The sequence below is a fragment of the Symphalangus syndactylus genome, chromosome 22 (assembly GCF_028878055.3).
Source record: "Symphalangus syndactylus isolate Jambi chromosome 22, NHGRI_mSymSyn1-v2.1_pri, whole genome shotgun sequence".
Lineage (NCBI taxonomy): Eukaryota > Metazoa > Chordata > Mammalia > Primates > Hylobatidae > Symphalangus > Symphalangus syndactylus.
The window spans coordinates 30,437,394-30,459,594 of NC_072444.2; the positions used below are offsets into that span (position 1 = coordinate 30,437,394).

Consider the following 22,201-nt stretch of genomic DNA (forward strand, 5'->3'; position numbering starts at 1 on the left):
TCTGCGGGGCTGGGGTGTTAAGTAGCCTGGACTTTTCTCGAGGGAGTCGAAGGGGACGGGAATCTTGTCACCCCGGGGTCTGGCACCCATGGTGGAGTCCAGTGTGGCCTTAGCTCCCAAGCCTGCCCCTCCCGAGTACACTCTGGCCCAATTACCCCGAGAAGGAGAGAGCAAGTTGCGGCCACAGCGAGTGAGTGAACCGGAGCCCAGATGAGAGCGCTTTAATGGGGCTGCGAGGTGGTGGGGACAGGGTCGGGATGGGGTGCAGCAGTTGGAGACACAGGGTCAGGGCCCCTCATCCTCCATTCACTCCACCAGGGCAGTGAAAGGGTCCCGGCAGCGAGTGGGTCTGGCTGGGGACGGGGCGAAGACTTGAGGGAAGTGGGGCCAGAGGTGGGGTTCCGGGGGCCGCAACTGCGGCCGGGCCAGACAGGCAGTTTTCATCTTTCTGGTAAACAAATGACTGAGAGGAAACCCTTGGCGGGGATAAGAAATGAGGCCCGGGCTAGGCCGCGCGCAGATCTGGGTCAGGGAGGAAGGGAAAACCCCTTCCCCGAGCTCGGAGCCTGCCTCCACCCAGGATGCGCCAGCGACGCCGGTTCCGGGGTGCGGGGGAGGGGGCTGCATCCTGGAGGGGGCTGAGCCCCGCAGGAAAACAATGTCACAACCCACGGGGATGGGGAGAGCTCTGCACTCTTTGATATTCAACGAACATGCAAATATATGTAAGTCGGCATGCAAATAAGCAGCATTTGTTGTTGTTGTTTGCATCAGCAGCTTGGGCACTTTTTCTGGGCAACCGGGGCGGCGTGTGCACTCCAGTGTTGCCAAGGGCTGGGGATGCGGGGACCAGGGTGGGGTGTCAGGGAGGGTTTCCAGCGCAGGAGGGGAGGGCTGTGCGGCTCCCAGCCCTTCCACCGGGGCCTGGCTGGCTGGGGCTGGGGCGGGGGGCCCCACGGAGCTGTGAGGCTGCGGGCAGGAGTCTGCGGCCTCTAGTACTTAGCGATGTCCCCCTTCTTCAGGATGACCTGTCGCTGCCAGGGCGCCAGCTTGCTCTCATCGTAGCCCAGCGTCCGCAGCTTCTCTGACTGCTCCTTCTCGCGCCGCAGCTCCTCCTGCTTCTGTCGCTCCTCCTCTTTCCTGAGTCAGTGGGAGGGTGGGGCAGACCCGGTGAAGTCTGGGGCCAGATACCCAGGCTAGCAGAAAGGGTGGGGCCAGGCACCAGGCAAAGGCCAGGTCACCCATGCAAGGGGTGGGTTACTGAGGGCGGGGGCTGGGTTGCTGAAGACAGAGGGGCTAGATTGGGGGCAGAATGGGGTTACTGGAGCACAGGGGAGCTGGGTGAGTGGGAGGTTGAGGCTGGATTATTGTGGGCTGGGGTGTTACTGGAAACAGAGGTGCTGGGTCACTGTGTGGCACCATGTGAGGAGGTGGTATTGCTGGGTGCAGCAGCAAGATTACTGGGACCAGGACTTGAGTTGTTGGGGAGCTGTCAATATGAAGTATGGAGGACTGGGGTGGGGCTGCTGGGGAGCAGAGAGACCATATAATTGAGAAACAGGGACTGAGAATTAGAGACAGGTTATTAGAACATAGAGAGTAGATCTGCCCTGTTGACAGAGTAGTCACTAAGCACATGTGGCTGCTGAGCATTTGAAATGTGGCTGGTCTAAATTGTGATGGATTGCAGGTGTAAAATGTGCATGATATTTCAAAGACTAAGTTTTATTACTATTTGAGACAGGGTCTCGCTCTGTTGCCAGGGTGGAGCACAGTGGTGAGATCATGGCTCACTGCAGCCTCAACCTCCTGGGCTCACGTAATCCTCCCACCTCAGCCTCCCAAGTAGCTGGAACCACAGGTGTGTGACACTATGCCCAGCTAATTTCTTTTTTTAATTGAGACAGAGTCTCGCTCTGTCACCCAGGCTGGAGTGCAGTGGCACGATCTCAGCTCACTGCAACCTCTGCCTCCCAGTTTCAAGTGATTCTCCTGCCTCAGCCCTCTGAGTAGCTGGGATCACAGGAGCGCGTCACCATGTCCAGCTAATTTTTGTATTTTTAGTAGAGACAGGGTTTCACCATGTTGGTCAGGCTGGTCTCGAACTCCTGACCTCAGGTGATCATTCTGCCTCAGCCTCCCAAAGTGCTGGGATTACAGGCGTGAGCCACTGAGCCCGGTCCGCCCAGCTAATTGTCTTTTTTTGAAATGGAGTCTCACTCTGTTGCCCAGGCTAGAGTACAAAATGGCGTGATCCTGGCTCACTGCAACCTCTGCCTCCCAGATTCAAGTGACTCTCCTGCTTCAGCCTCCCGAGTAGCTGGGATTACAGACACGCGCCATCACGCCCACCTAATTTTTATATTTTTAGTAGAGACTGGGTTTCACCATGTTGGCCAGGCTGGTCTTGAACTCCTGACCTCAGGTGATCCACCTGCTTCAGCCTCCCAAAGTGCTGGGGTTACAGGTATGAGCCACTGTGCCCAGCCCCGTGTAGCTAATTAAAAAAAAAAATTTTTGTGCAGGCCTGGTGCGAAGGCTCACGCCTGTAATCCCAGCACTTTGGGAGGCTGAGGCAGGTGGATCACCTGAGGTCAGGAGTTCGAGACCAGCCTGACCAACATGGCAAAACCCGGCCTCTACTAAAAATACAAAAATTAGCCGGGCGTGGTGGCGGGCGCCTGTAATCCCAACTACCTGGGAGGCTGAGGCAGGAGAATCACTTGAACCCAGGAGGTAGAGGTTGCAGTGAGCCAAGATTGTGCCATTGTACTCCAGCCTGGGCAACAAGAGCAAAACTCTGTCTCAAAAAAAAAAAAAAAAAAAAGGCCAGACTTGGTGGCTCATGCCTATAATCCCAGAACTTTGGGAGGCCGAGGCAGGTGGATCACTTCAGGTCAGGAGTTTGAGACCAGCTTGGCCAACATGGTGAAATCCCATCTCTACTAAAAATACAAAATTAGCTGGGTGTGGTGGCACACGCTTGTAATCCCAGCTACTTGGGAGGCTGAGGCAGGAGAATCACTTGAACCCAGGAGACAGAGGCTGCATGAGCCCAGATCGCCACTACACTCCAGATTGGGTGACAAGAGTGAAACCCCATCTCAAAAAAAAAAAAAATTTTTGTTTTTTCTTTTTTTTGTAGAATGAGGTCTCACTGCATTGCTCAGGCTGGTCTCAGACTTCTGGGCTCAAGTGGTCCCCTGCCTTGGCCTCTCAAAGTGCTGGGATTATATGCGTAAGCCACTATGCCTGGCTAAAGACTTACTTTTACAAGAGGAGTATAAAACATCTCATTAATAATTTTCATAATTGATTATGTGTCGAGATAATATTTTTGATATTTTGTGCCAAATAAAACAGTACTAAAATTAAGCTCACCTGTATCCTTCTACATTTTCACTGTGGCTACTGGAAAATTTTAAATTACATCTGTGGCTTTTCATTAAATTTCTACTGGACAGCACTGGGCTGGGTGAGATTAGTAGGGGCAGAAAGTACGTTCTGAGGGCCAGACAATCAAGGTGATTGATAGTGGGGTTAGGTTAACTGAAGGGTAGAAAAGTCCAGGTTAATAGGAGGCAGGGACTGAGTAACCGGGAACAAAGTTATCAGAGCATGAGAGAGAGATTCTGCGGGACAGCGGTCTGGGACATTATAGCGAGGAAAGAGGCTGTGCTACAAGGGCCAAGAGACGGGAGGATGCACTCAAGTTGGCCTGGATGAAGGGGACCACCCTCTGCGACTTGGGTGGGGATAAGGGTGGCAGGTTGGGGCCAGCCCTGCACTCACCGCTTCTGCTCCCTGGAAGGAAAAAGAGACAGTGTCACTTGGTACCTCCACCTCACGGACGCAGTCAAGACACCCTGCCAGGCCAGCCTCTGCCTGACCCCCAGCTCACCTCTCTTCTTCCAGCTTCTTCCGCAGGAGGTCCCGCCTCCAGGCGGGCATGCTGGCCAGCCGGGCCTCCTCCTCCTCCTCCTGAAACACAACCACAAAGCTTCATGGCCTGCAGGGGCTGGGAGATATGGGGCACCCTCAACCTCGGGACCTGAAGGAGTCAGGGTCACAGGAAGACATCCTTTTGATGCACTTCTGTGGGACAAGTGGATGGAGGTGCCTGGTCACACCCCCTCAGAGCTGGCCTCCTTTCCCCTAGTAACCCAGACCCTTGTGTCCTACAGGAGGCACCAGAGAGATCAGAGCTGAGTGAGACAGAAGCAGAAAACAAGTAGCTAGGACCCAGAGGTCCTGAGCCTAATTCCTCACAGAGGCAGGTGGCCAATGGCCACAGGCCCAAGACCTCTGGGCAGACGCAGATGCGGGCCCCCACCCAGCCTCTTGGCTCAGGGAGACTCAGGCTGCCCCTGGGTCCCCTGCGAAGGACCTTCAGCCCATGGTTGCCCTCTTCCCAATAGAGTGGATACGTGCTCTACAATCGTGGGGCTGCAATGACATCAGGGGCGGGTGTGGTGTCCAACGTAGGCAGTTTACAGCAAAGAGTTTTATTTCCTGAATGTTACAGAGGAGAAAGGGTCTGTACACGGCACACTTCACACAGAACACTGCACACGTGGCTCCCTTGACCTCAGCCAAGGAGGTAGCTGTGAACTCCAGTGGAAAACCAAAGAGCAGGCCACACTGCCGCAAGGAGGAGCCGCAGCCCCTCACTCAGAGGGGCTTCTGCTGCTGCCTGGCTCCACACAGAGCTCAGCAAGTAAACGGGGCCAGAGGGGACACCTGGTTTGTTCTGTCCCTGCCCTGCCTATCCGATCAACGCCCCACAGCCTGCCACGATGGGACCTCAGAGGCTGAGGCAGCCTGGTCCCGGGCCCTCCGGGCTGCTCAAGGCCACAGTCCTGGGTTCTTCCCGCTGCTTCCAGCCTCTGGAGGGCGTCAGACAGGCGTCCAGGCCCACGTTAAGACGCTCGAGAGTGAACTGTGAATTCCGAATTCCGCTGCTCAGATGTCAAACAGCTCTGCCTCCTTCTCTTTCCAGAAGGAGAAGCTGCGGTCGATGTAGCGGCAGATGTCCTCGTTGCTGAACTCGCCCATTTCAGACACCAGCTCCAAGGGGTCTTCGGCGGGGGCTTTGGAACCAGGAGAGTCTGAGGTCGGGGGAGGCGCGGCGGGCGGGGGCGGCGGCGGCGGCTGCGGCGCAGGGGCCAGGGCCTCGGGCTGCCCCTCAGGCGGGTCCCCCATCTGAACTGGAGCGGCCTCTTCGGTCCGCTCCTGTTCTTTCCCCTCCTCTTCCTTTTTCTTCGCCTGTTCTTCGCGGGCCGGCTCAGCCTCCAGGCCGTTTCCGAAGAACTGGTGCCTGAGATCCTCGAAGCCGTCGCTCCAGCCGCGCCGGCCGGCCTCCACCTCCTCCAGCACCACGCGGTGGAAGAGGCGGATGCGCTCCCACGGGTGGCTGCCCAGCCGGTCGAACATCTCGTAGCACAGCAGGTGGCGGAACTTGCGTTCCTCGCGGCTCAGGCCCATCTCGAGTAGCTGGAAGTAGCCGAGCATGAAGAGGTCGAGCGTGAGGCTGTCGTAGCGCGGGGGTGCGCCGCCGTCCAGGGGCGGCAGGAAGTGCTGGGGCCAGTACAGGCCGTGCGCCAGGCCCGGGCTTGCCGGCACGCGCCGCAGCAGGCTCCGCCAGTGGCTCAGCAGCTTGCCCACCGCCTGCCGCTGCCTCAGCAGCTGCCGCAGCCGTTCGTCTGGGCTGTGGGCCTCGCCGTTGCTCGCCGGCAGCCGGGGGGCGTCCGTGGCCTCCGGCCCCGGGCCGGCACCGGAGGCTGCCACGCGGGGCAGCAGTCTGCGTAGGCGCGCCTGGGCGCGGCTGCCTGGTCCGCGGAAGGCCCAGCGGCGCCAGTGCTCCAGGAAGAGGTAAACGATGCGCTCCTTGCGCAGGTCGAGGTAGTCCTGGACGCCGCGCAGCTCCGTGCAGAGAGGCGGCCGGCGCGCCAGCTGCTCGGGCTCAGGCAGCGCCGCCTCGCGATCCTGTACCTCGGGCGGGCCCAGGGTGCCGAGGGGCTCCCAGTCGACCAGCGGGCCGTGGGCGGCGGCGGCGCTGGGCTGGCCAGAGCCAGCCGCCACGTAGTCCTCCTCCAGGATGGGCTCGCGGCCCGGGGCGCCAGCGGACTGCGGGGACTTGCGGCGCGGACAGCGCGCGGGTGTCGCGCCCCGTGCGCGCAGCTCGTAGGTGGCGCGGAGATGCTGCACTGAGACGCCGCACTCGAGGATCTCGCGCGCCACAGCCTCGCGGCACCAGCTGAGCGAGTGCGAGCGGCCCAGGCAGAGCGGCCCGGGCAGCCAGGGCGCGTCGGGCAGCGGCGCCAGCGGCTGGCCCGTGTCAGCGGTCAGCAGCTCCGCCAGGTGCGCAGGCCGGCCGCCCAGCGCGGCCAGCAGCGTGGCCATGCTCTTGAGCAGCGTGGAGATCTTGCTGCACCAGGCGGGCAGGCTGGCGGCGCGGCCATGCATTCGGCGCGGGTCGACGGTGAAGCGCGGCGCCGACAGGGCGGCCGAGATGGGCAGCAGCTGCTCCAGCTCCAGCTCCAGCTGCTCGAGGCGCGCCTCCAGCTTCTGCGCCTTGTGCAGCACCTGCAGGTTCTCGATTTGCTGCTCGATGCGGAGGATGTCGGCCTCGGTCATGAGCTCGCCAAAGGGCCCGAGGATGGCGTTGTGCTCGCGGGAGTACCTCCAGCCATCGCGGGGGTAGCAGCACGAGCTGGCGGCCGTCAGCTAAGGCGGGGAAGACAAGAGAGGGGAGGGAGGCGCGTCTCCCTCTGGCCCAGCTCCCGCCGTGGCGCCGGGAACCTTTTGCATGTCCTGGGTGGTGTAATGGCTCCGCGGGGCTGCGTCTGCAGGGAGGCACCGTGTCTGGCCGGTGGGGGGTGACGCTGGGGTGAGGCTTCGGCCTGAGCCGCCGCTCCAGGCTCTGGGCAGTGTCCACTTTGGTCGCTGGCGGGCGGCACGGCCGGTCGCTGGTCGCTGCTGCGGCGACAAGAACAGGCCAGCAGACGGGGTCTCCATGCCTGGCTTATTCGCTCATTACACCACCCAAGGAACTTGCGAAAGGCGTTGAAGCTGAGAGGCGCAGTGGCCCTCCCCAACCCATCCGAGGGCGGCTATTGACGCCTCTCTTCGCAGACTCATGACCCCTTCTCGAGCTCCCCTATGGCCCAAGCCTTTCCGCTCCCTGTGGTCAATGTTTTATGTGCAGAATGAGAGGCCACTCCGATCTTAAAGAGGCTGCAGCTGCAGCTTCCACTGAGCTGCCCACCCTTCCCTCCTCCTCCTGCTGGACAGCTGGGCACCGTAATATTCTCATTTGCTCACTTTTCTCCACCTTTGATGTCCAGTTTTCCTCCCTGGGCCTGCCATCGCCTCCAGAGGTCCCTGATTCATCTTGACCCTATGCGATCCACTCCCCACATACAAATAGGAAGCAGCCTCTTCCCTGCTTAACACTCCCCGCACCTGGCTCCCCAGTGCTCCAGGAGAAAGTCCGTTCTCTTCTGGGCCTCTGGCCAGGTCTTGGCAACCTGGCCCCCACTGAGGTCTCTCCAGCTCAGCGACCCCCTTCCTCCAGGACAGTCACTTCCAGACTGCCCTGTCCCACCTGCAGCTCTTCAGCCCACTCTCCTCCTGGCCACCCCTCACTCATCTTCCAAGTGTCACCTTAGACATCACCTCCTCCTTCCCTAACACACCCCCCAGCCCACATATAAGGTGGCCTGTTAGGGCTGCCCCAGTCCCCTGCATTCCCCATTGCAGCTGGCTGTGTTGCATCAGCCCAGGTACTTCTCTCCACTGCCACCCACTCTCTCACACTGCCCCATTTTGTGTGCCTGGTGACTCGCACACATGTCCGCAGCCACCTTAGAGCAGGCCTTGATATGTTCACCATGAATCCCCAGAGGCTACAACAGTGTGTGGGGCACATAAATGGCACTCGGGGGCCAGGCGTGGTAGCTCACACCTGTAATCCCAGCACTTTGGAAGGCCGAGGCGGATGGATCACTTGAGGCCAGGAGTTCGAGACCAGCCTTGCCAACATGGTGAAACCCCATCTCTACTAAGAATACAAAAATTAGCCGGGCGTGGTTGGCGGGCATCTGTAGTCCCAGCTACTCGGGAGGCTGAGGCGGGAGAATCGCTTGAACCCAGGAGGCGGAGGTTGCAGTGAGTCGAGATCGCACCACTGTACTCTAGCCTCAGTGATAGAGTGAGACCCTGTCTCAAAAAAATACATAAAAAATAAAAATAAATGGCATTCGGGGAATAGTTGTTGGATGAATGAAAGGCAACTCATCCTGCCAGCCGATGCTGATCAGCCCACCTTACAGTGAAGGAAACTGAGGCTGGATGAGGCTCAGTATCGGCAGCTGGAAGGCGGCAGCGCAGCAATGGAGCCCAGGTCCCTAAGACTGAGACCAAAGCCCTCTTGGCTACTCAGTGTGGTCCTTGGACCAGAGTCATCAGCAGCCTCACCCAGGAGCTGGCTAGAAGTATACAGCCTCAGCCCCTCCCAGACCTCCTGAATCCAAACAGGCCTTTTAACCAGATCCCAGGTGCTGGGCAGGTGGAGAGTCTGAGAAAGGCTGCTGTCTCACTTCCAAGGACAAGCTGCTGGGGGTGTGTGTGGAGACTGGGAAAAGCCCCAAACGGGGTCGTGCCACCCTGCTTTCCCTAAAGAAAATGGCCGGGCACGGTGGCTCATGCCTGTAATCCCAGCCCTGGCCAACATGGTGAAACCCCGTCTCTAATAAAAATACAAAAAAATTAGCTGGGCATGGTGGCATGCGCCTGTAATCCCAGCTACCTGGGAGGCTGAGGCAGGAGAAGCATTTGAGCCCCGGAGGCGAAGGTTGCAGTGAGCCGAGATCGCACCACTGCACTCCAGCCTGGGCGACAGAGCAAGACTCTGTCTCAAGAAAAAGCAAGCAAGCAAGCAAGAAAGAAAATGGGAGGTCCCGAGGTTGGGGTTGGGGGTGGTGTGGGGGATGGGCTGTGCATCAGATGCAAACCCCAGGGCTCCCTGGGCACCCCGCCCCACCCACCTTCCGCCTCTGCTCCTCCTCCTCCTGCATCTTCAGCTGCAGCTTGCGCACCATCACCTGGCGCTTCCACTCGGGGATGGGCCGGCCCTGCTCATCGTGCGTGGGGATGAGCGCCTCCACGTCCAGCTGCACTCCCGGGGCAGGAGTAGTGGGCGGCACCGGAACCAAGCTTCCATTGAGCAGCGGCTGAAATCCCGCAGCTGGCGGTGTGGGGCTCCGGACTGGTGACAGTGCAGGTGACACAGACGGCAGCGGCGAATCGGGCTGCAGGGAGAAGCGGTGGGGCTGAGCGCCCGGTGGCCTACGGCCAGGGAAGCCAGGTCGCAGGCTCCTGCTGGGCCCGCCTACCTGGAAGGCCGGCTGCCCGCTGCCTGAGAACACTGTGGTCAGCCCCTTGCTCTGCGGTGTCGGCTTCAGGCTCTTGCCTGCCTTAATCTCAGCCAGTAGCTCCGAGTTGTCGCCCGTCGGGGACATCATGTTGAAAGACTTGGTGCCTATGCGGAGGCAGGAGATGAGGCACTGGCCAGGGTGGGGCTGCATCCCCACCACCCCTCACCCGCCCCTCTGCAGCCCCCTTCCCAAGCCAAGATTGGATGGGTGCCCATCCTCGGGGCCAGCGGGCAGCTCTCCAGATCCCAGGTCCCGCAGGCAGCTTTCAGGGCCCCCAGAGGCGGGCCCTTGGTTCCCCGACTGTGGCAACCCCACCATCCTCCCCACCCTACTCACGGGATGGAGGGCCCGTGCCTGGAGGCCCCTGGGAGCTCATGGTGGCTCTTGGGCATATGTCCCCGCCCAGTCACTGACTGCCCAGCTCCAAAACACTACCTGGAATCAGCCACCTGACCTTTGTCCCAGGTTCCCTGGCTCAGCCCGGCTGGGGTGGAGCCTCCCTCTGGCCCTCTCCCTACATCAGCAAAGCCTCAGTGACCCTTGAACTGAGTCAATTGGGGCCTCCATGGACATACAGAGTCCGGACCCCAGAGTGCCAGTACCCACCTGGTCCCCTCCCTCCCCACCACACCCACAGACAGACGCACAAGCAGACACATTGGTTGCAAGCTGGGAGCACATTTATGGCAAAGCACAGCTCAGCTCTAGGGGCCCAGGAAAGCAGAGCCCTTACTAAGGCTACGGGAGGCACCCAGGAAGAAGGGCAGGTGGGTAATATGCAAACACCCAGGGCAGAGTGTGTATTTTCCGGCTTAGCTGGAGGAGGCGAATGGAGATTTGGAGAGAGAGGTCTCTTTAGCCCCGATGAAGGGGTCAGGTCTGGGAGGGAGGAATAAAATGGGCCGACAGCTCTTGGATTCCCAGGCTGGGGATCCCAGAGTGCAGTCATGGGGAAGAGAAGAGTAGGAGAATGGGAAAATCGGTGTGGCTGGCTCATTTGTTTAGGCAAAACCGTCAGCCAGGCACAGAATGCTTGGGTGCATATGTGGGTATGAGGGTAGGTATGAGGTGCAAGGCCCCACCCATGCATCGAGGTTCTCTCGCCTGCCAGCCCCAGCCCCTGCCCTTTCCTCAAGTCTGGGCCCCTCCTGCCTTGCTTTTCCTTCCTCTTCCCCCCACCCCGTGCCTCAGCCTCAGCCAGGAGCCGCGCACGCAGCTACTCACTCTTCCTGTGTCTCAGGACTCTCACTTCTAGGAACCAAGAGGAGAGAAGTGACAGCGGAGTTAAGAGGGAGAGGGGGCCAGGATGAGACTGGGACAGCAGGGGACAGGGAGTGGGCCAGGGAGAGCAGGAGGGGGGAAGTGGAGAAGAGAGGAGGAGCTTTTCTGTCCATCTGACCCTGGCTCAGGCTGCTCTGGGGCCCCATGAGGGTGGTCCATCGAGTTCCTGGCTTGGCTGGTGCCCCTAAGGGCTGGGCAGGGCCACCACTGGCTCTAGCCCCTAGCAAGGGCCTCCACCTTGGCACTGGGTTGGGGTAGGGCACCCAGCCCTGGCTGTGCTGGGTGGGGGTGTCTGGGGAAGCCCAGAGTATATTTTTCTCTGCCCTTAGCTTCAGCCCTGCTGCAGGCTGTGGAGGGAAGGAGGCTCGGCAGGTGCTGGACATGCTTGCATATGGGCTCTGGTCTGCAGGGGCTGGGGCTCCACAGGAACCGTAGGGGGACAAGCTCTGCTCTGCACTCCTAGTCAGGGAGATGAAGCTTTGAGGGGTGCCACTAAGCATGATCTCTGCCCTGAGTGGCTGGGTGAGCAAGGCATCCTGAGTGGCTGGGTAAGGAAGGTGTGGGATGGGAGCACCACATCTAGGCACCCTGTTCTGGGCCTTCTAGGTGTCCTGGCAGGGGGACACTGTCCCACCGTACAGAAAAGAAGCCCAGGAATCCTGCACCAGTCTAGCTCTTAAAAAAGGATGCCCAGGGAAGTCACCGGGGAGGGAGGGGGAAACACGAGTTCCTGGCATATCTAAGAAGGCTTCAGGTCTGTGCTGCTTGGAAGGACAAGAGAAAGACGTGGAGAGGGGAAGAGAGGCTCAGGATAGACAGGGGCAGGGGGAAGGGTGGCCAGCTGCGGGGCATCTCTGAAGCTGGTTCTACTTCAAGTGTCCTTCCAGTACCAGCTCATCAGAAACACCAGCGCCAGAGCTGGGAGGCCCTTTCTAGCTGGTGGGAGGCAGGCCCAGAGAGGGGAGGGGACTTGCCCAGGCCACACAGTTAGGGGGTGGGAGGCAGGCCCAGATTGGGGAAGGGACTTGCCCCAGGCCGTGCAGCCCGGTCCTGCTTTGGCAGGACCTCGAGCAACCCAGAGCCCTCTCTTAGGTTCAAGTACTCAGTGGGGTAGGGGTGGCCGGAAGACCATGTAGAAGAGGAAGGACTCGGGCAGAGACAGCTGGGGAGGGGGCGGTGTCTAGATTTCCCTCCCCTTTCAGGGCTAGCGCCGCCCCCCACCCCTCAACCTGCCCCTACTCACTGCCAGTGGACGAGGAGGAGCGGCGCTGCCCGCAGCCAGGGCCAGCGCCCTCGAGGGGCAGAGGCGGGGCCGGCGGCGGCGAACTCGCGGCCTCGGGCAGGGGTGGCGGTGGCGGCGGGGGCGGCGGTGGCAGCTCCCTGGACGCCTTGGGGTCCGCGGCACAGCCGTTAGGCACGTGGTTCCCAGGGAGCAGCGCCGCCTGCGGGGGAGCGGAGGGGCCTTCGAGTGAGCCGCGGGCGGCAGGGCCAAGACGCGGGCAGCCGGCGGGCGCGGGCTGGCGGGCACGCACCTCCTCGCTGTGCGCCATGCCCGGGCGTGCGGCCAGCGTCTCGCCGGGGCAGCGGCCCAGCTGCCGGTAGTAGTCCCCCGTGCTGGGCTGCTTGCTGAAGGCGCGGGACTTGCGGCTGGAGTCCTGCCTCCGCAGCCCGTCGTGGCCGTCGCAGGAGCTCAGCTGCGGGAAGACAGTGACCGGTGGGGCTCGGGCACCTGCCCGGTAGGCGCCCCCCACGCCTCCCCACCCAGCTCTTCACCTCCTGGGGACTCGCGGCCAGCGGCCGTCGAGGGGTGCAGCAGCCGACTTCCTAGACCCCCTGTTCTCACGGTGGGCAGCGGGCGAGGGTCATGGGGGCCTCGGTGGAAGGGCAGGCTCCGCCCGCCGTACAGGGAGGGGTTCTGGGCACCGGCCAAGGGGCACAGGGGCCCCCACTGAGGCCAGAAGGGGCGGGCCCAGGGGCGGGGTGGCCCAGCCCCAACGCCAGGGGGAGCTGGAGAAGGGGCACCTCCCAGCTTAGCCCTCACTAGGCCCTCGGCCGCACTCCGCTCTCTGCGGTCAGGACTGCGGGTCCCCAGGGCTCCGCGGAGCTGTCTTTCGGGGGTCCCGGGCCGGAGGGAGCCCCCTCCAGAGCCTGTGCTCTCCGAGGCTCCGGCTTGCCCCGGATCCCGGTTGCCCGTCCGGGGGCTGCTCCTACCTGCCACGGTGCTGGTGGCCCCCGCTGTGCACCTGGCGGCGGGGGCGGCAGGATCCGACACCTGCGTTACCTGATACTTCCTCTCAGGTTACAGCCGCCCGCGCACGGCCAACCTATGGGCTCCGACGGCCTGACATCACCCGGGGCCCGCCAATCCCAAGCCGAACCCCCCCAGCCGTCGCGGATGTCACGGGGGCCGCAACTACTCTGCCACACCTGGCCGCGGCTCTGCACTCGCCCCTGGCCAGATGTGACCCCGCCTGCGCCTCTCCCTAAGCTGAGAGCTGAGCCCCCACCTTCATCCCTGCCCGAGAGGGGAGAGGGCTGACCGTGGGCAGAGGCGGCCTCTCATATTTGGCCCCCGGCTCTGAGTCGCGTCCCCATCCTTCCCATCCTGCATCTGGAAACCATCGCCATCCACGAAAGCGACACCGACACCCGCGCTCAAGCCTCGGATTTCAGGGGCCGTAAGGCGGGGTCGGGTGACAGCGCGGCTTCCCGCCCCGTCGCAGCTGCCCCCAACTAGGCCCAGCTCAGGGAGAGTGAGGCAGCCGGGCCAAAGACTGAGTGACCGGGTGGGGGCTGTCCCCTGCCCCACTCTCCAGCCCATGCGTCCCTGCGGTGGCCTCAGACCCTTCACCCCGCCCGACCTGGCTCACGTTGCAGGAAACGCGACACCGCAGGATTTGTTTTCTGGGCCAGCCCGCCCGCTCCGCGCCCCCTGCAGCCCGGAGGCTCGGACGCCACGACCCTGCTCCTGCCCACGGTCAGGCACCCGCGCGGGGGACGCCGCGGCGACACAAAGAGCTCTTTGTGGAGCGTCCCGGCCCCGGCCCTGGCGCCTGCGGCCCAGCACGCACACAGCCGGGAGCGGCGCACACAGCCGGGAGGGGCGCACACAGCCAGGAGGGACGCACACAGCCGGGAGGGGCCTCACACAGCCAGGAGAGGACCACGCAGACCTGGCACTTGGGCTCAGCGGTGGAGAGGGGGCACTGGCTGGGCCACCTGTCCTGTGGATTTGGGCAGGGCCCCCAGTCTGCGCTGGGAGCTCAGCGATTCCAGGACCCCTGCAGCCCTACCCGCCCGGCCCCCTCTGCCTCCCAGAGATGAAAGGGGAAGCCACTGTGGGAGCTTGGTCTAAGGTGGCATGAAGAGGGCAGCTACTGGAGCTGGCCTGCAGGTTCGGTGTCCCTCCCATGCCTCCCTTGCCCAGTGGCCTTGTGACCTGAGTCACCTTGTGTGAATTGGCCCTGGGGTGGCTTTGCCTCGGGCTTGAGAGAACTGCAAGGTCCCAGGCTCTAGCAGGACCCCAGGGGGCTGCCACACCACATCTGGCCACCTGTGACCTCAGGCTGTCCCCTCACCTCTTAGACCATCCTTGCTCTGTTCCTGTGGCCAGAACGCCAGTGTTCCCCAGGGCACCCTGCCCAGGGTACCCAGAATTGCTCAGACCAGACCTCTGCCTCAACCCCTGCTCCAGAGCCTCAGCCAGGGGCCTGCAGGCCCCAGACATCCCTAGGCGCCTCACACTCCACCTGCCCACCCTGGCCTCATCCTCTCCACACAGGCTCCCTTCCCTCCAGGGCTCCCAGCTCAGGCCTGGCCCTTTCCTCCAGGAGCTCAAGCCCTAAACTGGAACCAGCCACAGCTTCACTTCCTCCCAGCTCCCACTGCGGGTGGGCACCCAGCCCTGCTAGTGCCTGCTCGCCTTCCCCCCACCCTCCTTCCAGCCCTCACCTCCACAGCCATGCCACTGGCACCTTCCACCTGGCAGCCACCTCCCTTGGGTGACACTCTCTGACTGAGCCTGGGGCTGTGGGGGGGGGGGCAAGCTTGGGGAGGGGCAGTCTCCATGCATTCTCTGTCAACTCCATGACAACCTGGCCACTCTGCACAAGAGGTGGCACAGGCCCAGTTCCTAGGGAGGCACAGCTGTCTGGACCTGCATCCTTCACCCCCCAGCTCCCATGGAGGGCAGTGACCTGCTCTTACTCTCCAAGTCCAGTGTCCAGCTCTGACCCCTCGTGGGACTCACCAGGAGCTTTGACTTTTGAACATGCCATGGACCTAGGGATCCCCACCCTATGCCCACTAGTGAGGCCAGGCCTTTGGCCTCACTGGCCCCCTTCAGCCCAGTCCCCCTGCTGGGAGGCAGGCAGGGGGTGAGGGCTCACTACCTCCTTCTTGAGGGCCTCTGTCTCCACGTGGCGGAGTTTGTTCTTGGTCTGCATGTAGATGTCAGCTGCCTGTGGTCCCACAGGAGGCTTGGGAGCTGGGTAGCCAGGTGGGGGTGGGGGCAGTTGGGTGCCTGGGGGTGGGGGTGGCGGGGGGAAGCTGGGTGGGGGTGGTGGGGGTGTGGGCTTCCCAATTGTGCCCTGAGGCAGGTCCAGCTCCGGGTTCAGCATGTCCATGTAGCTCTGTATGTCTGCAGCTCTAGCGCTGGAAAGCCCTGGGGAGGCAGAAGGAAGGGCCAGATTTGGGAGCATGCAGACAGGCTGTCCCCCAAGACTGAGACTCTCCACCACCTGGAAACAACTTGCCGAGGGCCAAGGTGGGCTCTGGGCACCACTTGGTACACCTGCTGTGGCCACTGGCGGTGCTGGGCTTCCCCTCCCTGGCCCTGCCCTGCCCCTGCCCTGCCCCAGCCCAGCACTTATTGGGGGAAGACCAGGCACTCCGGTTTGGAGGGGAAGCACTGGAGGCTTTGGTGTGTCTAGAGGGCAGGGTCACCTGGAAGAGGAGGGTCTACTCCTTGGGAGTACGGATGGCCACATCCAATCTTTGCAGGGCACCCCTGCCAGTTCTGGAGGCCACCATCTGGCGGCGTGAAGCAGGCATTGCAAGTGGATGGACGCCCATGCTCAGGGCATGGTCGGGGTGTGTGTACACACAAGCCTACAGCCTGCTGAGGCGATTGTGCCTTTGTGTATGTTTGAGTGTGTACGCATTTGTGCACATGCTTCTTTGTATTGAATGTGTGTGCATTGCTCTGTGGACATGGTTGTGTGTGTGTGTGCATATCTGTAGTATGGAAATAGAGCATTGTGTGCTTGTGTGTAAGGTGGGTGTGTGCAGATATTAGCATGGCTCTGTATGTGTGTTCATATCTGTATGATGTATGTACGCATGTACAAGTGTGTGCTTTTGTGTGTGAGTAGCTAAGAATAATGAATGGTGGGCAGCACACGTGGATTTTGTGGGTGGGGAGAGTACATGTGGATGTAGATGTATGTTTGTGACGAGCACACACAAGTATGAGTGACATCTGTCTCTCACCAGAAAGGGTGTCGCCTCCCCATGTTTAACAGCAAGTGATGAGGGTAGTCTCCAATACTGGCTGTGGCAGGGCGGCCCAAGGCCAACCCTCACAGCCCAGGAGTCTGGCTTCAGTCTGCTCTCCCTCCCCCTCTTCCTCCTGGGCATACTCACCACGTGGAGGGTGCTGGCCCTTGATGCTGGAGTGGCTGGAGGAGCAGGAGTCGTAGTTGGAGAGGGTGCTGGTAGGTGAGCTGAGGTCAAAGTTCAGCGGCTGGACCGACACCGTGGTGTTGGGTGAGGACATGCCTGAATCGGGCTGCTTCGCCTCCAGCTCCGCGGATGGATCCCGGGAGAGCACACGGTGCTCCACGCTCTGAAGGGGAGGCAGGGAGGCCATGAAGGCAACCGCACCCCAAGATGCGTTGCTCTCCAGGCCAGGGTCCTACTCAGCCATGCCTTCACTGTGGGATCCTGGCCAAGCCACACCCCTCTCTGGGGTCTCTTCTCCATCACTAGAGGGTCTCTCAGGTTCCTCCAGGTGAAGATTCAAGCCCAGCCCCGCCAGGCAGCAGGACCCAGGTTCCTGGGAAACTCCCTCCCCTGGCTCCTCCCTGATTAGGAGGGTGGAGAGATCGACGAGGAGGGGGCCTTGAGCTGCACCCCAAGAGGAGAACTGCCAGGAGATCGGCCTTCTCCCTCACGGATCAGCAGAGGCTCCATGGGGAGGGGCACAGCACCGGCCCATCCCTAGTTACCTGGCTGGCAAGCCGGCTCTCCTTGCCGGACCTGGGACCTGGGGCAGACTCCCAACACCAGCCCGGCCTGTCTCCTGATGGGGCCCTTGGGGTAAGGGTGGGGTCTGGATGGCCAGCTGAGCAGTGATGGGCAGCCAGAGCTCAGGCTGCCAGGCCTGCCATTCCCCCGCCCTGCCCGGTCTGTGCATCTGACCACAGGCCTGTCCCCTCCCGGTGCAGAGGGGGCTGTGGTGGGGGCCCTGCTTACATTGCCCATGCTGCCCCTGCTGCCGGCAAGCCCGCTTGCTCCGCTGCCTCCTGCCCAGGCCTGCTCCTCCTTGCCCCATGCCCCCTCCCTGCCTAAGAAGTGTCACAGGCCCCCTGGGAGAGAGAGGCAGGCCTGGCACCAGGTAACGGCTCGGCGGCCGCGCTCATTGGCCCTGTAATTAGGGGCTCTGTGGGAGTGTTTGCATTTTCTGGGCCAGCGTCTTCTGTGGCTTGGATCTGTCCCTGCTGCAGCTGGGCCTGCTTGGGTGAGGGGATCAGGGCACACACACCCCACCCATTCCAGGGGACCAGGCTCTGCTGCCTACCGCAGGAGTCAGGGGAGCCATAGGAGGTGGCGTGGGCAGCACCCGAAGGTGCTCTTTACCTGGCCAACAGCAGTGGGTGCTGAGGGCACCAAGCCCTGACCCCTGCAGGCAGCAGATAAGAGGCTGGGCCACAGCAAGTGTACTGCGCCTGGCCTGAACCACCCAGCTCTGCAGTCTGGGACAGTGGCTTCAAACTTCCTCTCCCCGACTTACTAGCTATTTCAGGCGAGTCACCTATGCTTTTTGTGCCTAAGTTTCTTTATCTGCAAATGGGGATAACAGCACTACTTGCTCTGCTGAGCTCCAGGACATGGCGCCCAGTAAATGCCATATTGTCAATTATTATTATTATTTAGATGGAGTTTCGTTCTTGTCACCCAGGCTGGAGTGCAGTGGCGAGGTCTTGGCTCACTGCAGCCTCCACCTCCCGGGTTCAAGCAATTCTCCTGCCTCAGCCTACCAAGTAGTTGGAATTACAGGCGCCCGCCACCACACCCAGCTAATTTTTTTTTTTTTTTGAGACGGAGTCTCGCTGTGTCGCCCAGGCTGGAGTGCCGTGGCGCATCTCGGCTCACTGCAAGCTCCGCCTCCCGGGTTCACGCCATTCTCCTGCCTCATCCTCTCCGAGTAGCTGGGACTACAGGCGCCCGCCACCACGCCCGGCTAATTTTTTTGTATTTTTAGTAGAGATGCGGTTTCACCGTGGTCTCGATCTTCTGACCTCGTGATCCGCCCGCCTCAGCCTCCCAAAGTGCTGGGATTACAAGTGTGAGCCACCGCGCCCGGCCCACACCGAGCTAATTTTTGTACTTTTAGTAGAGATGGGGTTTCATCATGTTGACCAGGCTGGTCTTGAACCCTGACTTCAGGTGATCCACCCGCCTCAGCTTCCCAAAATGCAGGCATGAGCCACCACACCTGGCCTGTCAATTTTTTTTTTTTTTTTTGAGACAGAGTCTTGCTCTGTCGCCCAGGCTGGAGTGCAGTGGCGTGATCTCGGCTCACTGCAACCTCCACCTCCCGTGTTCAGGCAATTCTCCTGCCTCAGCCTCCCAAGTAGCTGGGACTACAGGTGCCCACCACCACACCCAGCTCATTTTTATATTTTTAATAGAGACGGGGTTTCACCATGTTGGCCAGAATGGTCTCGATCTCTTGACCTCGTGATCCGCCTGCCTCGGCCTCCCAAAGTGCTAGTATTACAGGCGTGAGCCACCGTACCCGGCCTTTTTTTTTTTTTTAGACAGAGTCTTGCTCTGTCACCAGGCTGGAGTGCAGTGGCGCGATCTTGGCTTACTGCAACCTCCGTCTCCTGGGTTCAAGCGATTCTCCTGCCTCAGCCTCCCGAGTAGCTGGGACTACAGGCGTGTGCTACCACATCTGGCTAAATTTTTTTTGTATTTTTAGTAGAGACGGGGTTTCACCATATTGGCCAGGATGGTCTCGATCTACTGACCTCGTAATCTGTCCACCTTTGTCTCCCAAAGTGCTGGGATTACGGGCATGAGCCACCGCGCCTGGCCTGAGCCACCGCACCCGGCCAACTATTTTTTTAATGTACTATGAAGAATAACTGAGATTACACCTTTAAGGCACTCGGCAGGATACCTGCCTAAGTCAGAATCCAATGAATAGTGTTTGCTGTCCTATGACCGCTAGCAGCTGCATCCAGAGAGGCGCTCAGGTGCCCTGGGCTCTGGTGCCACCCCTCACGGTCCCTCAACAGAGTCACAGACTCTCTTAACTGAAGGGGACCCATCATTGATGCAGAAATGCCCTTCCCAGTGTCCATCCCAGCTTATATACCCTAGTGACAGAGTGCTCACTACCTGCTGGGCCATTCGTTCTCTTCCAGAGACTCTTTCTCGGGGGGAAGTTCATCCTCAGGCCCGCCTGCAGCCTCTGGCCTCTGGGCCTTGCTGTGTTCTGCAGCCCCCAGAGCCAGGACCATCCCCCTGTGCTGGGAGGGAGGGCAGATGGACAGACAGTGCTCAGGGCACAGACCATCTGCCTTCTTCCCTCCGGGCCTCATTTCACAGCCCCTCCATGGCCAGGCTGCCCCATGGAGTTGGTCCACATCATTTTGGGGTTGGCTGCGAGGCCCACTCTCTTCCCTGCCTATTGCCTCAAAGCAGGCATTGTACCAGATGGTGCAGAGCCCTGCACTTGGAGACATCCACAGCTGAGTTCAAGTCCCAGTGGGTCTTGAACTGGGACTTCATGGCTGTCTCACCATAATAACATAATTTAAAAAGAGTAGCATGGGTTTCCAGTTATGACCCAGCCATGAAGTCAGCAAATGTATGGTGCAGGGCTGAGAGGTGGCTCCTGGCCAGGCCATCAAGGTAGGTTCTACACTCTACCACTTACTGGTGATGCGATCTTGGTGCCCCGCAGACTCACTTTATCCATATGTTGAACGGGACACTTAAACTCTTTTCTGCAGAGGGTGGCTGTGAGTTATACCCAAGCTAATGTCTATGGGTAGGTGAATGAGCCTGCCTGTTCCCAGTGGGCCCTGTCTTGTGATTTCTCCAGCCTTACCCCTTGGGGTGACTCTGTTCTTCCCTGTCCTCTTTCCGTTAACTTTTGTGCCTCTACTCCCTCAGTCCCCAGTAGGCAGTGGTTCTGGGCTGAGAGGTCGTGTGGGGTAGCGGGCTTCACGTCCCTGAACCTCAGCTTCCTCCTTGGTAAAAGGGGTGACGACACCCACCACTGGGGTGGAGGGGCGAGAAAAGAGAATGCGACAGGAGCAGCGCAGGGATCGTACCAGGTTCTCCACCGTGCGCAGGTAGCGAGTGCAGTGGCTGTGGCCGTTGAAGTCCGACAGGTCGGCGGCCGTGTACCCGTCGCGGTCGCGGACGTCCAGCTCAGCGCCGTTCACTACCAGGATCTGGCAGCACTGCAGGGGCAGGCAGTGAGGACCCGGCCGCGGCCGCGAGCTGGGACCCCCGCGCCCGGGCAGGGCCGTGCCGAGAGCACGGTGCCAGCAGAGGGCGCGCGCCCCCACCCCGGGCCCGCGCTGACCTCTAGCTCCCCGTTCTCAGCGGCGTCGTGCAGCGGGGTCCCGCCCCACAGGTCAGCCGAGATCTCCCCGCCGTGCAGCAGCAGCCAGCTGAGCACCTTGGTGTGGCCGCGGCTCGCCGCGAAGTGCATGGCGGTGGCGCCGTCTTTGTCCTGCTCGGACAGGCTCACGTCGGTGCAGCTCACCTGGGCGGGAGGGGCGGGGAGAGAGGGGCGGGGGCTGGGCGCCAGGCCCCTGCAGGCCCCACCCCGTGAACCTCCTGGCCCCGCCCCCGGTCCCCCGCCCCACCCCTGATGGCCCCGCTCCCTCCACTCCCCGCCTGCCGGCTCCGCCCTGCCTCCCCTCCCCCCGCCCGGGCCCGGAGCTCACCAACCACACGATGACCGGGCTGTGGCCCATCTGCGCCGCGGCGTGCAGCGGGGTCATGCCGTCGTGGGCGCGCGCGTGCGGGTCTGCGCCGCATTCCTGCACCAGGTACTGCGTCACCTCCAGGTGGCCCTCCTGGCACGCCAGGTACAGGGGCGTGGCACCGTTCTTGGTTTGGGCATTCACTCCCCTGCGGAGACACAGCGCCCACCATGGGCTTTCAGCGCCTCACCTCCTCCGAGGCCTCCGTACCCGTCCCCCGTCCCCTCCCGGGGAGCCCTGGACAGCAGGGAGAGTGGGTGGGAGAGGGCCCTGTCACCGGCCCGCTGCCGCCCCGGGGGCTCCCCCTGGACTGAGTCCTGAGCCACCCTCCCTCAGAGGCCCCTGAGGGCGTCCCACCAAGCACTGCCCTGCCCTCAGTCCTACTTTTTTTTTTTTTTTTTTGAGAAGAAGTCTAGCTCTGTTGCCCAGGCTGGAGTGCAGTGGCTCGATCTTGGCTCACTGCAACCTCTGCCTCCCAGGTTCAAGCGATTCTTCTGCCTCAGCCTCCTGAGTAGCTGGGATTACAGGCATGCGCCACCATGGCCCGCTAATTTTTTGTATTTTTAGTAGAGACAGGGTTTCACCATGTTGACCAGGCTGTTCTCGAACTCCTGACCTCGTGATCTGCTCATTTCAGCCTTCCAAAGTGCTGGGATTACAGAGCCACCACGCCCAGCCTCAGTCCCACTTTTTAACTGAGGTCTACAAAGATGTGGTGAGCTGGCCTCTCCTCCCCTCTTACCCACTGTCACCATGAGTCCCCACACCTGCTGTGTCTGACCTCTATCCCTTTCATCGTGTGCCCCCTCCATCTGGAATGTCCTTCCATCCTCCTCCCTCTTGAAGACTCAGTACCCATCCCTCCTCCATGAGGGCCACCGTGATTTATTTCCCCCTTGCTGGCCTCCGCCCCACACTGCCCAGGGCCACTTGAGCATGACCTGTCATGCTTGGTTGACCATAACTGATTTTGACCTTTGCCTCCCCCAGAAGACTCAGTTCCCAGAGGGCAGGGTGGTAAGGGTTGCCAGACAAAATGCAGTTCACACAATTCAATCTGAATTTCGGATAAACAGATAATGCTTTAGTATTCTATATCCCAAATATTGCATGGGACATACTTATACTAAAATACAGCTTGTTTATCTGAGATTCAAAGCTAGTCAAATGTCCTGGGTTTTGTTGTTGCTGTTTTTGTTAATCTGGCAGCCCTCGGGATGTCCACTATGTACTGAATGCTTCTGCTGTGCT

At 60.9% G+C, this 22,201-nt stretch overlaps 1 protein-coding gene across 8 annotated transcripts in view; it reads right to left on the reverse strand.

Annotated features, from left to right (window-relative positions):
- Positions 1-190: 190 nt before the first annotated feature.
- Positions 191-22,201, reverse strand: part of ESPN (espin) — a 36,702-nt gene continuing 14,691 nt past the window's right edge. Inside the window, exons 3-15 of one of the 8 annotated variants that reach the window (XM_055262149.2) lie at positions 20,912-21,098; positions 20,545-20,727; positions 20,288-20,419; positions 16,362-16,563; positions 15,110-15,381; positions 12,251-12,412; positions 11,962-12,160; positions 10,662-10,688; positions 9,396-9,541; positions 9,048-9,311; positions 3,902-3,981; positions 3,793-3,804; positions 191-1,140 (exon numbers count right to left, since the gene is read on the reverse strand). In XM_055262149.2, the coding sequence (XP_055118124.1) occupies positions 993-1,140; positions 3,793-3,804; positions 3,902-3,981; positions 9,048-9,311; positions 9,396-9,541; positions 10,662-10,688; positions 11,962-12,160; positions 12,251-12,412; positions 15,110-15,381; positions 16,362-16,563; positions 20,288-20,419; positions 20,545-20,727; positions 20,912-21,098 (2,014 nt within the window). In that variant the 3' untranslated portion in view covers positions 191-992. The other 7 variants (XM_055262150.2, XM_055262147.2, XM_063631927.1 and 4 more) reach the window with 7 other exon arrangements.